Here is a 12,934-nt window from a genome sequence, read left to right as displayed (position 1 = left end):
GTCTTTGCAAACAAGCTGTGGGTCTGCTGGGACATAAAACCAGCACTGGGTGATGAAAGAAGCAAGGGGAAGGATTCCACTGATTGATGAATGGAAGAAGATATTTGCTTTTGCAAATAAACTTTAGGGTTGCTGGTAAATGAAATTAGACATTGAAAGCTGGAAGAAACAACAAGGAAGAAAAACCCCTAAATTCAGTAATAATTAAAAAATAGAGGGGGGTTATGCATTAGAGGGAAATCTTTAGGATCAGGTGTTCGGGGAGGTCTGAACTTCTCAATTACCTCCAAAATGGGGAAAACCTCCTAAATTCCATAAGAATTAAAAGGGAGAGTTATGCATTAGAGGGAAGTCTTTGATATCAGGTGTTCTGGGAAGTCTGAACCTCTCAAGTACATCAGAAATGGAGAAAGAGAGAAGGCAAATGTGGCTGGAAATTGGGATAAAAAGAGAGGCTGCATCCTCCAATAATTGGAGAGACCCCAGGGGATGCCCTATGGCCTCTGCCTTGATTGGAATAAAGTCAAAGGACTCCTCTGTCTTCTTTTTGGACACAACCCTCTGGTGTTTGTGGGTTAATTTCCCTGGCACGGGGCAGGTGCCGGTGCCAGCCCGCGGTGTGCGTGCGTCAGCGGCCGCCTGTGGGCCAGCCGGGCAGCGGGTGCTGCCAGCTGCTCTGCTCTGCTCTGCTCTGCTCTGCTCTGCCCTGCTCTGCTCTGCAGCACGGGCACGGCCCAAGGCCCTGCAGGCTCTGCCTGAATGCTGGTGCTGTGTGCTGATTCCTGATCCCTGTGTGCTGGGATTTTAGCTCCACACCTCAGCCAGCCACATCCCTGTGTCTGCCCCAGGAGGGTGCACGTTGTCGTTATACTGTGACCTTATTCACAGGGGTTCTTGGATTGGGGAAGAGACAAGGATCTGACTCCGTGTTTCAGAAGGCTGATTTATTATTTTATGATATATATTACATTAAAACTATACTAAAAGAATAGAAGAAGGGATTTCATGAGAAAGCTAGCTAAGAATAGAATAGCAAAGAATAATAATAAAGCTTCTGTCTCAGACTCTCTGTCCGAGCCAGCTGACTGTAATTGGCTATTAATTAGAAACAACCACATGAGACCAATCACAGATGCACCTGTTGCATTCCACAGCAGCAGATAATCAATGTTTACATTTTGTTCCTGAGGCCTCCCAGCTTCTCAGGAGGAAAAATCCTAAGGAAAGGATTTTTCATAAAAGATGTCTGCGACATTATAGGGCACCAAACAACACAACTGCACAGGCTGCTGCTCTCAAGGTGAAGAAAGTTGGATTTTATTTTCTCAGTGCAACATTTATAGATTTTCAAAAGTGACAGTGGATTGAAGGGTGAAAGCGCCACTTCTCCAATGACAGTGGACAAACCAACAATTTATCAAATCTCTCCTCCTCCATAAAAGAATGCAAAACAATGAGTTATGTACAGAAAGCGTGTGAGAAAGTTTGTTACAATAATCAGTTAACACCAGAAGGCTTAGAAAATCTTAAAAAATCAGGGTGACATCACACTGGTGCAGAAATTCATGTGTAGAAAACTCTAGGACAGCCCCTAACAGTCAAACCTGAAGTAGGCGGTCTTTGTGCTGATTTGGTTTCAAGAGTGAGCGGGATTTGTCATCAGTGTCAGGGCTGGTTGCTGTCACAGAGATGATGTTGGGGGGACATCCCTGAGCTCTGGAGGCAGCTGGAAGGGCAGGGTGGCATCTCCTGTCCCTTCAGCCCTGCCTGGCAGGGCTGAGCACTGCCACGAGCCTCTGTCCCCCTGCAGAACGGGTACACCCCGCTGCACATCGCTGCCAAGCAGAACCAGATGGAGGTGGCCAGCAGCCTGCTGCAGTACGGCGCCTCTGCGAACGCTGAGTCCATGCAGGGAGTGACCCCCCTGCACCTGGCTGCCCAGGAGGGCCACGCCGACATGGTGGCTCTGCTCTTCTCCAAACAAGCCAACGGCAACCTAGGCAACAAGGTGAGTTGTGACGGTGCTCACAGGGGTGATGAGGGAAGGGACGGAGATCTGACTCCGTTTTTCAGAAGGCTTGATTTATTATTTTATGGTGTATATATTACAATTATACTAAAGAACAGAAGGAGAAGTTTCATCTCAGAAGGCTAGATAAGCTAAGAATAGAAAGGAATGAATAACAAAGATTTGTGTCTCAGACAGAGAGTCCAAGCTAACTAGGCTGTGATTGGCCATTAATTAGAAACAACCACGTGAGACCAATCACAGATGCACCTGTTGCATTCCACAGCAGCAGATAACCATTGTTTGCATTTTGTTGCTGAAACCTCTCAGCTTCTCAGCAGGAAAAAATTCTAAGGAAAGGATTTTCATAAAAAGATGTCTGCGACAGTAAGTTGTACCAGAGCATACTGCCAGGCTGGGGGCAAACCAGCCAGCAGAGAAAAGCAGGGAACAGCAGAGAAAAGCAGGGAACAGCAGAGAATAGCAGGGAACAGCAGTCTGGAGGGTGGTCCAGCCTCTCCTTTGGGCAGCAGTGCACTGTGTCAGTCAGTTTGCCAGGCTGGAGACCCCAGAGAGTCTGGAGCTGTCACAGTGCTGAGATCTCCTCTCTTTGCAGAGTGGCCTGACTCCTCTCCACCTCGTGGCCCAAGAGGGGCATGTGCAGGTTGCTGACGTTCTGGTGAAACATGGAGTCACAGTGGATGCAACAACCAGGGTAAAGCAGTGCATTGACCTCTTTTTATTCTTTTCTTTGTATTTCTGCAAGAGACTCCTTCTAGCAGGCATCCTTACCATTTTACCTGTATCCTGGGAACTTTTCCTCCTCTTCCCCCCAGCTCTCTGAAGGGGTGATTCTTGCCTGCTCCCATAGCTCACCTCCATGGTGGAGCATTTGAAGCTCTGTGATTTAGTCTTGGGCTTTTGGGAAGCCCCCAGATGTGTGCCTCATCCTCCATGCACGGGGGCTTGCCTGTGGGATGAGCATATCCAAGCCAGAAGGGCAGAGAGCAATGGGGAGGGCACACAGAAACCTGATCTTGTCTTTCAGATGGGCTACACCCCTCTGCACGTGGCCAGCCATTACGGGAACATCAAGCTGGTGAAGTTTCTGCTGCAGCACCAAGCAGATGTCAATGCCAAGACCAAGGTACAGAACTCCAAGGGCCCTTCTGCCATGGGCAAATGTGGTGGTGTTCTCAGGATGAGGGAAGAGATGAGAATCTTGACTCCGTGTTTCAGAAGGCTGATTTATTATTTTATTATATATATTATGTTAAAAGAAAATTATATATTGGAAATATGCTAAAAAGAATAGAAGAAAGGATTTCATCAGGAGGCTTGAAAGGAATAGAAAGGAATGATAACAAAAGTTTGTGATTCTCAGAGAGTCTGAGCCAGCTGACTGTGATTGGCCATTAATTAGAAACAACCAACATGGGCCAATTAAAGATGCACCTGTTGCATTCCACAGCAGCAGACAATTATTGTTTTTCTTTTCCACTGAGGCTTCTCAGCTTCTCAGGAGACAAATCCTGGCAAAGGGATTTTTCAGAAAATATCATGGCAACATCACATGGGTTGATGGGGAAGTGGAGCTGTCCCAATGCTCCAGGTGTGAGGCCTGGGGGCATTTCTGGGGCAGCACCTTGCAGAACTGATTGCAGCACGCTCTGTCCTCCCCTGCAGCTGGGCTACACCCCCCTGCACCAGGCAGCCCAGCAGGGCCACACGGACGTGGTGACGCTGCTGCTGAAGCACGGAGCATCGCCCAACGAGATCAGCACAGTGAGTGCCACACATCCCTGCACCTCTGCGCTCCCTGAGCTGCCCCGTGGCTGCTGCTGACCCTCTTTGCTCCCTGCACAGAATGGCACCACTCCCCTGGCCATCGCAAAGCGCCTCGGCTACATCTCTGTCACCGACGTGCTCAAGATTGTCACAGAGGAGACCGACATCCCGGTGAGCCCCTGGGGGCCAGGATGCTGGGCAGGAGGAGGGCTGGGGCTGGGAAAGGTCTGCAGCTGAGTGCCCCAGTCCTATGAGGTGCCCAGCCCAAGTGTAAGGAGTCAGCTGCAGGCAGCTGTGCAGAAAAATAGGGGTGTCCTCTGGCCAGGTCTCATAAGAGATCTGTTGGAGACCTATTCCACACCCAAGACACCTCAGCTACCTCAGAAGGCGTAAAATCAGCAGGATGGTTTCTGTGGTAGTGCTGGAAACAAAAAGGTTTTAATAAAAGGCAAAATACTTTTTACATTTTACAGAGAAAAACCAAGCCAGGTGCAAGAGGTCCTTGTAAAACACCTCACAAAAGCAATTAGTTTCTTTGTTCTCTTCTTTTTCTAGTAAATTGCTCAGGCAAGACTTTTTGGCTTCCGTGCAATCAGCTATCCTTAAATTTGAGGTGAAGGTTCTGTGAGATGTCTTGTCACCTAATTGAGGAGAGGGCTTATTTTCTTTTTAAGGGAACAAAGGATAGTTTTGTCATTCTGTCAACAGGGAGCACATTCCTATACAAGACTTTTTAGCTCCTGTCCTTAAGTTTGAGGTGAAGTCTCCCAGGTCCTATGAGGTGTCTTTTCACCTAATTGAGGAGAGAAACTTCTGGGCTCTTTTCCTTTTTAAGGGGACCAAGGAGAGTTTTGTCACTATAGGCTTCCTCTGACGCTGCTCTGCTCTGTTCCCACAGTCTGTTGGTGACAAACACCGCATGAGCTTCCCAGAAACTGTAGACGAGATTCTGGACGTGTCAGAGGATGAAGGTGAGGGGTGGGAGTTGGGTCCCACCATCCCAAAGCTCTGCCACGCTGCTGGGTCAGTGCCAAGGGGATGGCACTGGTGTTCCTGCTGGAACAGGGACACCCCCAGGCCAGGGAGCTGTGTGGGCCCTGCTGGGGTCTTGCAGAGAGGATGAGGGAAGCCCACCAGGCTCCTGAGGTGGCGCCTCCTGCCTTGGGTGCTTCCCTGCACTGTGCAGGAGGGATAAGTGTGGACATCTCCGTGATCCCATGGCCCAGGGACCATGCAGAGAGCCCCTGGGCGTGCAGAGCCCCCACTGTGCCTTGCTCAGGCAAGGAGGGTCCCAGCTGCCAGCCCAGCTGCAGCTGGTTTCCTCCTGCACCCTCCCAACCAACACCTCACTTTTGCCTCTTCTTACTTTGCAGGCACTGCTCATGTCACAGTAATGGGTATGAAATGTGTCCCCTGCCCCAGCTCAATGGCCCATTTCACCCCATGGCCACTGACCATCCGCACGCCATGTCCATTGCTGAGCCTCGCTGCTGCTCAGGGCTCTGCAGAGCCAGCCCTGCCATCCTGCCCTGCCAACCGTGTCCGTGCTGCTTGCTGTGGTGTGACTGCATGAACGGGCATCCTCCCACCCAGGAGGAGCCTGAACCCCCTGTCAGAGCCCTGCCCACGGCAGGTGGAGGAACTTGGCACTGTGACAATCCCTGGAACTGTGACAATCCCTCCACAACTGCCCCACGCCATCCTGGCCAGAGCTGGGATTAACCCGAGAGCTCAGGGGTCTCTCTTGCTGTGGTTCCCTCCCCATCTCTGGGGCTCTCTCTCTGCTGCAGGAAGTGCAGGACACCCTCCCACAGGGCACTGGCCAGAGCCAAACCCTGATGTGCTAATTAGCAGGTATTAATGAGGCCAGTGGTCAGCATTGGCAGAGCTCTGTGCCTCCAGTGAGGGGTAGTGTTAGGGCAGCCTTGTAATACTCCTAACATCCCCCAGTGGAGCCTATGTCCCTGTGCCAGGCATCAAAGTGTGAGGCACCCCCTCCAGTCTCTGCAGTGTGTTTGGTGCTGTGAGAAGAGCAGGGATTCACCTGAGAGCTCCAGGGTCTCTCTGCTGTGGTCCCCTCCCCATCTCTGGGGCACTCTGTCTGCTGCAGGAAGTGCAGGACACCCTTCCCACCCTGGCCAGAGCCAAACCCTGATCAGCTAATTAGCAAATATTAATGGGGTCAGTGGTCAGTATTAGCAGAGCTCTGTGCTTCCAATGAGGGGTAGTGATATGGGAGCCTCCTAATACTCCTAACATCCCCCAGTGGTGCCCATGTCCCTGTGCCAGGCACCAAAGTGTAAAGCATCCCCTGCACTGTGTTTGGTGCTGTGAGAAAGAGTTTAGGAGCAGCCACATTTCCCGGTGGCCCCCACAGCCCCTGTCCCCCTGTCCTGCCATTCTGGCAGCAGCAAAGCCCTCCCTGTGTCTGGCTGAGGACAAGAGTGTGTGTGTGTGTGTGTGTGTGTGTGTGTGTGTGTGTGTGTGTGTGTGTGTCCAGCAGGGATGGGCCCAATGGGTATCTGTGTTCCCTTGTTCATCCGCCTCTGCTTGCTGAGCCAACTCTTGGTTTCAGAGGAAGAGCTGGTTGCAAAGCCCAAGACACCTGATCTCAGAGAGCAGGAAGGCAAAAGAGAGCTGCTGGAGTTCATGGCCACGACGACACTGGAGCAAACGTAAGAGACACTGTGTGGTGGGGAGGGAGCAGGCACAGGGCACAGGACCAGCCTTGTGCTGGGCAAGGGGCACGTAAAACTCTGGGCAAGGAACAGATCACTGAGCCCTCAGAGCAGGCAAAGCTGCTCAGTGCTGTTCCTGCAGCAAGACATGGGGCTGCTGCTTAATTTACCTTTATCCAGTGGCCCCAGGACTCTGTGGGGATGGATGGGCAGGGGCTGAGGATCCCTAACACTTCCGTGACTCTCACTAACCCTCTTCTGGCAGGGTGGAGTCTCCAGCTGTCCTGCAGGTCCCCTGCGTCCCACCTGAAACTGTGGTGACCAGAGCTGAGGAGACTGAGCAGGTAGGACCTGTGGAGACAGAAGCTGAGCAAGTCAGCCTGCTGCATGCACCCTCGGTGTCCCCACAGGAGGTGAGCATGACACACAGCCTGCCACGGCCTCCCCCAGAGCTCAAGTGTGTGGTGGGTAATGGGCACTGACCCGGTGGTACAGGATGGTCCAGTGAGGATTGTGTAAGGGTGGGCAGGCTCAACACCCCAAGACAGGACTCTCTGCCCACAAAATCTCTTCCCTGCCTTTCACAGCCCTCCAAAGAGTTCGATGAGGACTCTCTGATCCCCAGCAGCCCAGCCACGGAGACCTCAGACAACATCAGCCCAGTGGCCAGCCCCGTGCACACAGGGTGAGTGCCCAGCCTGGGCAGCACACGCATGTGACCGTGTTCACAGGGGTTTTTGGATGAAGGAAGAGATGAGGATCTGACTCCATGTTTCAGAAGGCTGATTTATTATTTTATGTTATGTATTACATTAAAACTATGCTAAAAGAATAGAAGAAAATGTTTCATCAGCAAGCTAGCTAAGAATGGAATGGAATGGAATGGAATGGAATGGAATGGAATGGAATGGAATGGAATGGAATAGAATAGAATAGAATAGAATAGAATAGAATAGAATAGAATAGAATAGAATAGAATAGAATAGAATAGAATAATAACAAAGGCAGCTGTCTTGGACTCTCTGTCCCAGCCGGCTGAGCTGTGATTGGCCATTAATTAGAAACATCCAACATGGGCCAATCACAGATGCACCTGTTGCATTCCACAGCAGCAGATAACCATTGTTTACATTTTGTTCCTGAGGCCTTCCAGCTTCTCAGGAGGAAAAATCCTAAAGAAATGATTTTCCATGAAAGATGTCTGCGACACATGCATGCTCTGGCTGCAAGGTGCCCACATTCCCATGATTCTATCCCCTGCAGGTTCCTGGTGAGCTTCATGGTGGATGCTCGTGGCGGCTCCATGCGGGGCAGCCGGCACCACGGGCTGCGCGTGGTGATCCCGCCCCGCGCCTGCGCGGCGCCCACCCGCATCACCTGCCGCCTGGTGAAACCCCAAAAGCTGCCTGCACCCCCTCCCCTGGCCGAGGAGGAGGGCCTGGGCAGTCGGATCATTGCTCTGGGGCCTGCTGGTGCCCAGTTCCTCAGGTGAGCATGGCTGGGATAAGAAGGGCAGACTGGGATGCCCACAGCAGGACTGGGAGCAGATCTGGGTTCTTCTGGAAGGCTTTGCCATACAGGGCAAGGCTTGTGCCTATATCTGCTTCTTGAGGTTGCCACAGGAGACATCCTGTGACCCTGTTCACAGGGGTTCTTGGATGAGGGAAGAGATGAGGACCTAACTCCATGTTTCAGAAGACTTGATTAATTATTTTATAATATATATTACATTAAAACTATACTAAAGGAATAGAAGAAAGGATTTCATCAGAAGGCCAGCTAAGAATAGAATAGCAAAGAATGATAACAATAGTTTGGCTCAGCTCTCTGTCTGAGCCAGCTGACTGTGATTGGCCATTAATTAGAAACAACCACATGAGACCAATCCCAGATGCACCTGTTGCATTCCACAGCAGCAGATAATCAATATTTACATTTTGTTCCTGAGTCTTCTCAGCTTCTGAGGAGAAAAAATCCTAAGGAAAGGATTTTCCATAAAAGATGTCTGCGACAGACATCCCACCTCTTGTGGGGTGCAGCATGTTTCTGTCATGGGTCATTCAAGAGTAACAGAGCAGTGTCACAAAAGCCTCAGCAGCCCTGTGCCACCAGGTGCAGAGCCCTTTCACAGAGAGAGGGAGGTCAGCACTCCTTCCCCAGGGCCACCTTGCTGCCTGCATATCCTTGTGGGTGCCAGTGGCCTCCCTGTGCTCTCTGTAGCCCTGTCATCGTGGAGATCCCACACTTTGCCTCCTATGGGCGTGGGGACCGTGAGCTGGTGGTGCTGCGCAGTGAGAACGGCTCTGTGTGGAAGGAGCACCGCAACCGCTACGAGGAGAGCTACATGGACCAGCTGCTCAACGGCATGGACGAGGGTGAGGGGCCAGCAGGGCAGGGGCTGCTCACCTGGCAGCTCCCTGCAGGCTGCAGATGGCCTGGGAGGTGGAGTGGGGCTGAGTGATGGGGTCAGTGTAGCGTGGTGGGGCGTTGAGTGACATCCACAGGCTTGGTGTATGAGCGCCAAGTGACATCCACAGGGCTGATGTATGAGCACTGACAGCCACAGGTTTGATGTATGAGCACTGAGTGACAGACATGGGCTTAGTGTATGAGTAGGAACAGCCACGGGCTTGGTGTATGAGCAGTGACAGCCACGGGCTTGGTGTATGAGCACTGACAGCCACAAGCTCAGTGTATGAGCACTGACATCCACAGGCTTGGTGTTTGAGCACTGTTTGATGGCTGTGCTGCCCCTGCAGAGCTGGAGAGCCAGGAGGAGCTGGACAAGAAGCGCGTCTGCCGCATCATCACCACCGACTTCCCTCTCTACTTCGTGGTCATGTCCCGGATTTGCCAGGACTGCGACATGATCGGCCCTGAGGGAGGGTGTTTGAAAAGCACACTGGTGCCCATGGTGCAGGCCACCTTCCCAGACGCTGCTGTCACCAAGAGAGTGAGGCTGGCCCTGCAGGTGAGCCTCAGAGAGCCTGGCCTGGGGCCCAGACATGCTTCTGGGGAAAAACCATCCCTGATGTCCCTCCTTGTGCTCCCCACAGGCACAGCCTGTGCCTGATGAGTTGGTGACCAAGCTGCTGGGGAACCAAGCCACCTTCAGCCCCATTGTCACCGTGGAGCCGCGGCGGAGGAAGTTCCACCGCCCCATCGGCCTCCGGATCCCGCTGCCACCGTCCTGGAAGGACAATCCCAGGGACAGCGGCGAGGGTGACACCACCAGCCTGCGCCTGCTCTGCAGTGTGATCGGTGAGGCCGCAGGAGTGCTCTCCGTGGGGGTGGGATTGATAGTGGAGCCCTGGAAAATGTTAAAGAGAGAACTTTGAAAATGTTGGGCTTTACGTTTTCTCAGATCACCGCACCTGCGTAAGCAGTATGATAAATTATATAATTGTTAGATGTGATGATAGTTTAGTAATTAAATATAATTGTTATATAACCATAAGAAGAATCATGAGAAACTATGTTGGAAATTTAAGGGGGCTATCTTTAGCTGAAAACTGTGTATACAATAGAACAATATAAGTTAATAATTAACATGAAAGTTATATAACGATAGAGTATAAAAACACATTCATCTCGGATGTATGGTCGGAATCAGATTTGGGTTGTAACACCCCGATTCCCAGAGCTCTTAATAAAAGCACTGCATATAATCACTTATGTGATTATGTTTTTTTGAATGCTAACAGGATGTGCTGCCTCAAGGTGTGCAGCTCCAGGGATCTCATTTCCCCTGTAGAGAAGCCAAATGCCCAGGGGATGCAGACCCCAGGCTTTTTGTCATGTTTTTTATAAGTTACAAGAACAAGATTTGGTGGGTGATCAGCCGATGGTTTATCATCATGGTTTGTATTTTTTTTGTTTGGTTTTTGGAGGGGGAACAGTTCTGGGGTTAGTTCTATGTTTGTTTGGGGATGGTTGTGAAACGATGATGATGGTTCATCATTATTTTTGATAGTAGAAAATATGGAGGAAGGTTGATTGAAGGTGCATTGATGACAAGTAATTTGGATAATGTAGGGATATAGAGTTTAATTATTTGACCGGAAAAAAAAAATCAAGATAAAAGAAATAGATGTGTAAAAAATAGATGGAAAGACAGTATGCTCGCCCTTTCTTTCTGCTACAGGAGGGACAGCCCAAGCCCAGTGGGAAGACATAACAGGCACCACAAAGCTAATCTACGAAAATGAGTGTGCTAATTTTACCACCAATGTGTCTGCCAGGTGAGTCCTGGGCAAAATTGTGCCCATCTGATGATATCTGGTGCTCCTTGGGCCATGCTACAGCCTTTGCCAGGAGAAGCCCCTTACTCCTGGGCCTATTCCTACATGCAGGGTGGTTTCCTCTAGCTTTGCGACCCCCTGAGCAAACTTGTGGAAACAGTCATGACAGCTGGGTGTGCAGAAGGAAGGAGATCATTATTTGAATTTGGTTGTGTCCCTATCCAAGATGGGGCTGCACCCTGTGTCCAGAAATCTTGGGGCTTCCTTTGCAGTCCAGTTGGGTGTTGAGTGTGGGTTTTTCGGGGTACCCTGGATGGAGGAATGATGAATCTGACTCCATGTTCTTAGAAGGCTAATTTATTATTCTATTCTATTCTATTCTATTCTATTCTATTCTATTCTATTCTATTCTATTCTATTCTATTCTATTCTATTCGCTGCACTAAAACTATACTAAATAAAAGAGAAAAGGTACAGGCAGAAGACTACAAAGAATGATAATGAAATCTCATGACTCCTTCTAGAGTCCCTACACAGCCTGACTGCGATTATTAAGTCAAAACCATTCCCATGTTGGATAAACAATCTCCAAACCACATTCCAAAGCAGCAAAACAAAGGAGAAGCAAATGAGATAATATTGTTTTCCTTTTTCTCTGAGGCTTCTCAGCTTCTCAGCAGAAAAATCTTGGGCAAAAAGGATTTTTCAGAAAATATGATGGTGACAATTGAGGGGTGTAGGGGGCAGCTGCCACTGCCCAGCAGCCCCCTGACCCAAACCTCCTGCAGGTTCTGGCTGGCCGACTGCCCACGCACAGCTGAGGCCGTGCACTTTGCCACCATGCTGTACAAGGAGCTGACAGCCGTGCCCTACATGGCCAAATTTGTGGTGTTTGCCAAGATGAACGACGCGAGGGAGGGCCGGCTGCGCTGCTACTGCATGACTGACGACAAGGTGGACAAGACTTTGGAGCAGCATGAGAACTTCACTGAGGTGGCCCGCAGCAGGGACATCGAGGTTTGTCCCCTCAGCAGCGTGTGTGGAGGGGAGAGGGATAACAAAGTGAGGGGAGAGGGACAACAAAGTGAGGGGAGAGGGACAACAAAGTGAGGGGAGATCTGTGATCGTGTTCGCAGTGGTCCGAAGATGAGGGAAGAGATGAGGATCTGACTCCATGTTTTAGAAGGCTTGATTTATTATTTTATGATATATATTATATTAAAACTATACTAAAAGAATAGAAGAAAGGATTTCATCAGAACGCTAGCTAAGAATAGAAAAGAAATGAATGGTAACTAAAGCTTGTGTCTCAGACAGAGAGTCTGAGCCAGCTGGACTGTGATTGGCCATTAATTAGAAACAACCACATGAGACCAATCCCAGATGCACCTGTTGCATTCCACAGCAGCAGATAACCATTGTTTACATTTTGTTCCTGAGGCTTCTCAGCTTCTCAGGAGAAAAAATTCCTAAGGAAAGGATTTCTCATAAAATATGTGTGAGACAGAGACTGATACCAGTGGAAGGGGCTGGCCCTGGCCTGGCTGGGAGAGTCAAGGTTACCTGCCCTGAAGCAGCTCTGCACAGGCTCTGAGGATATTTTCTGCTCTGGCCAGGTGGTGGAGGGAATGCCTTTGCACGTGGAACTCTCAGGGAACCTGGTGCCTGTCAAGAAGGCGGCTCAGCCCCGCACCTTCCTCTTCCAGTCCTTCCGCGAGAACCGTCTCGTCATTCCCATCAAGGTAATGTCAGGGTACAAGGCTGGGCAAGCAGTTAGGGCCCTTGGCTGGTGCCAAGGCACCTAACTGGGCTCTGCACTCAGGTCAGGGACAGCAGCAGGGAAGCCAGTGGCTCCCTGTCCTTCCTGCGCAAGGCCATGAAATACGAGGACCTGCAGCATGTGCTCTGCCACCTGAACATCACCATCCCACCCTGCAGCAAGGTCAGTGCAGGGCCTTTGGCACTCTGGTTGGGCCCATCCCTTCTCCAAGCGCAGGGGACAGCCCTTGGTGTCCTCACCTGCTCCACGTGGCCATGCCAGGCCACTCAGGAGGTGAAGGAGAAGCAGCCGTGTCAGGGCAGAGCTGCTGCCCTCTCTTCAAGCTGACCCCTTGGTTTGTCACCACCTTCACAGGGAAGTGGCAGTGAGGAGCGAAGGAGGACACTGACCCCATTGTCCCTGCGGGAGCGATACAGCATCCTAAGTGAGACCAGTTTTG

The 12,934-nt window shown here is 50.7% G+C and overlaps 1 protein-coding gene across 9 annotated transcripts in view; it reads left to right on the top strand.

The window, feature by feature from the left end:
• The window catches only part of ANK1 (ankyrin 1), a 68,269-nt gene that overhangs the window by 43,004 nt on the left and 12,331 nt on the right, over positions 1 to 12,934 (top strand). For 4 of the 9 annotated variants that reach the window (XM_074559334.1, XM_074559331.1, XM_074559338.1 and 1 more), the window contains exons 18-36: positions 1,811 to 2,008; positions 2,625 to 2,723; positions 3,057 to 3,155; positions 3,695 to 3,793; positions 3,875 to 3,967; positions 4,695 to 4,767; positions 5,170 to 5,193; positions 6,372 to 6,471; positions 6,740 to 6,887; positions 7,062 to 7,159; positions 7,738 to 7,962; positions 8,695 to 8,849; positions 9,234 to 9,445; positions 9,531 to 9,735; positions 10,619 to 10,715; positions 11,504 to 11,732; positions 12,332 to 12,457; positions 12,538 to 12,657; positions 12,850 to 12,934. In XM_074559334.1, coding sequence (XP_074415435.1) covers positions 1,811 to 2,008; positions 2,625 to 2,723; positions 3,057 to 3,155; positions 3,695 to 3,793; positions 3,875 to 3,967; positions 4,695 to 4,767; positions 5,170 to 5,193; positions 6,372 to 6,471; positions 6,740 to 6,887; positions 7,062 to 7,159; positions 7,738 to 7,962; positions 8,695 to 8,849; positions 9,234 to 9,445; positions 9,531 to 9,735; positions 10,619 to 10,715; positions 11,504 to 11,732; positions 12,332 to 12,457; positions 12,538 to 12,657; positions 12,850 to 12,934 — 2,485 coding nt within the window. The remainder of the gene's footprint in view (positions 1 to 1,810; positions 2,009 to 2,624; positions 2,724 to 3,056; positions 3,156 to 3,694; positions 3,794 to 3,874; positions 3,968 to 4,694; positions 4,768 to 5,169; positions 5,194 to 6,371; positions 6,472 to 6,739; positions 6,888 to 7,061; positions 7,160 to 7,737; positions 7,963 to 8,694; positions 8,850 to 9,233; positions 9,446 to 9,530; positions 9,736 to 10,618; positions 10,716 to 11,503; positions 11,733 to 12,331; positions 12,458 to 12,537; positions 12,658 to 12,849) is intronic. The other 5 variants (XM_074559333.1, XM_074559336.1, XM_074559335.1 and 2 more) reach the window with 3 other exon arrangements.

The sequence above is a fragment of the Zonotrichia albicollis genome, chromosome 26 (genome assembly GCF_047830755.1).
Source record: "Zonotrichia albicollis isolate bZonAlb1 chromosome 26, bZonAlb1.hap1, whole genome shotgun sequence".
Classification (NCBI taxonomy): domain Eukaryota; kingdom Metazoa; phylum Chordata; class Aves; order Passeriformes; family Passerellidae; genus Zonotrichia; species Zonotrichia albicollis.
This window is presented reverse-complemented; position numbering and strand designations above follow the sequence as displayed.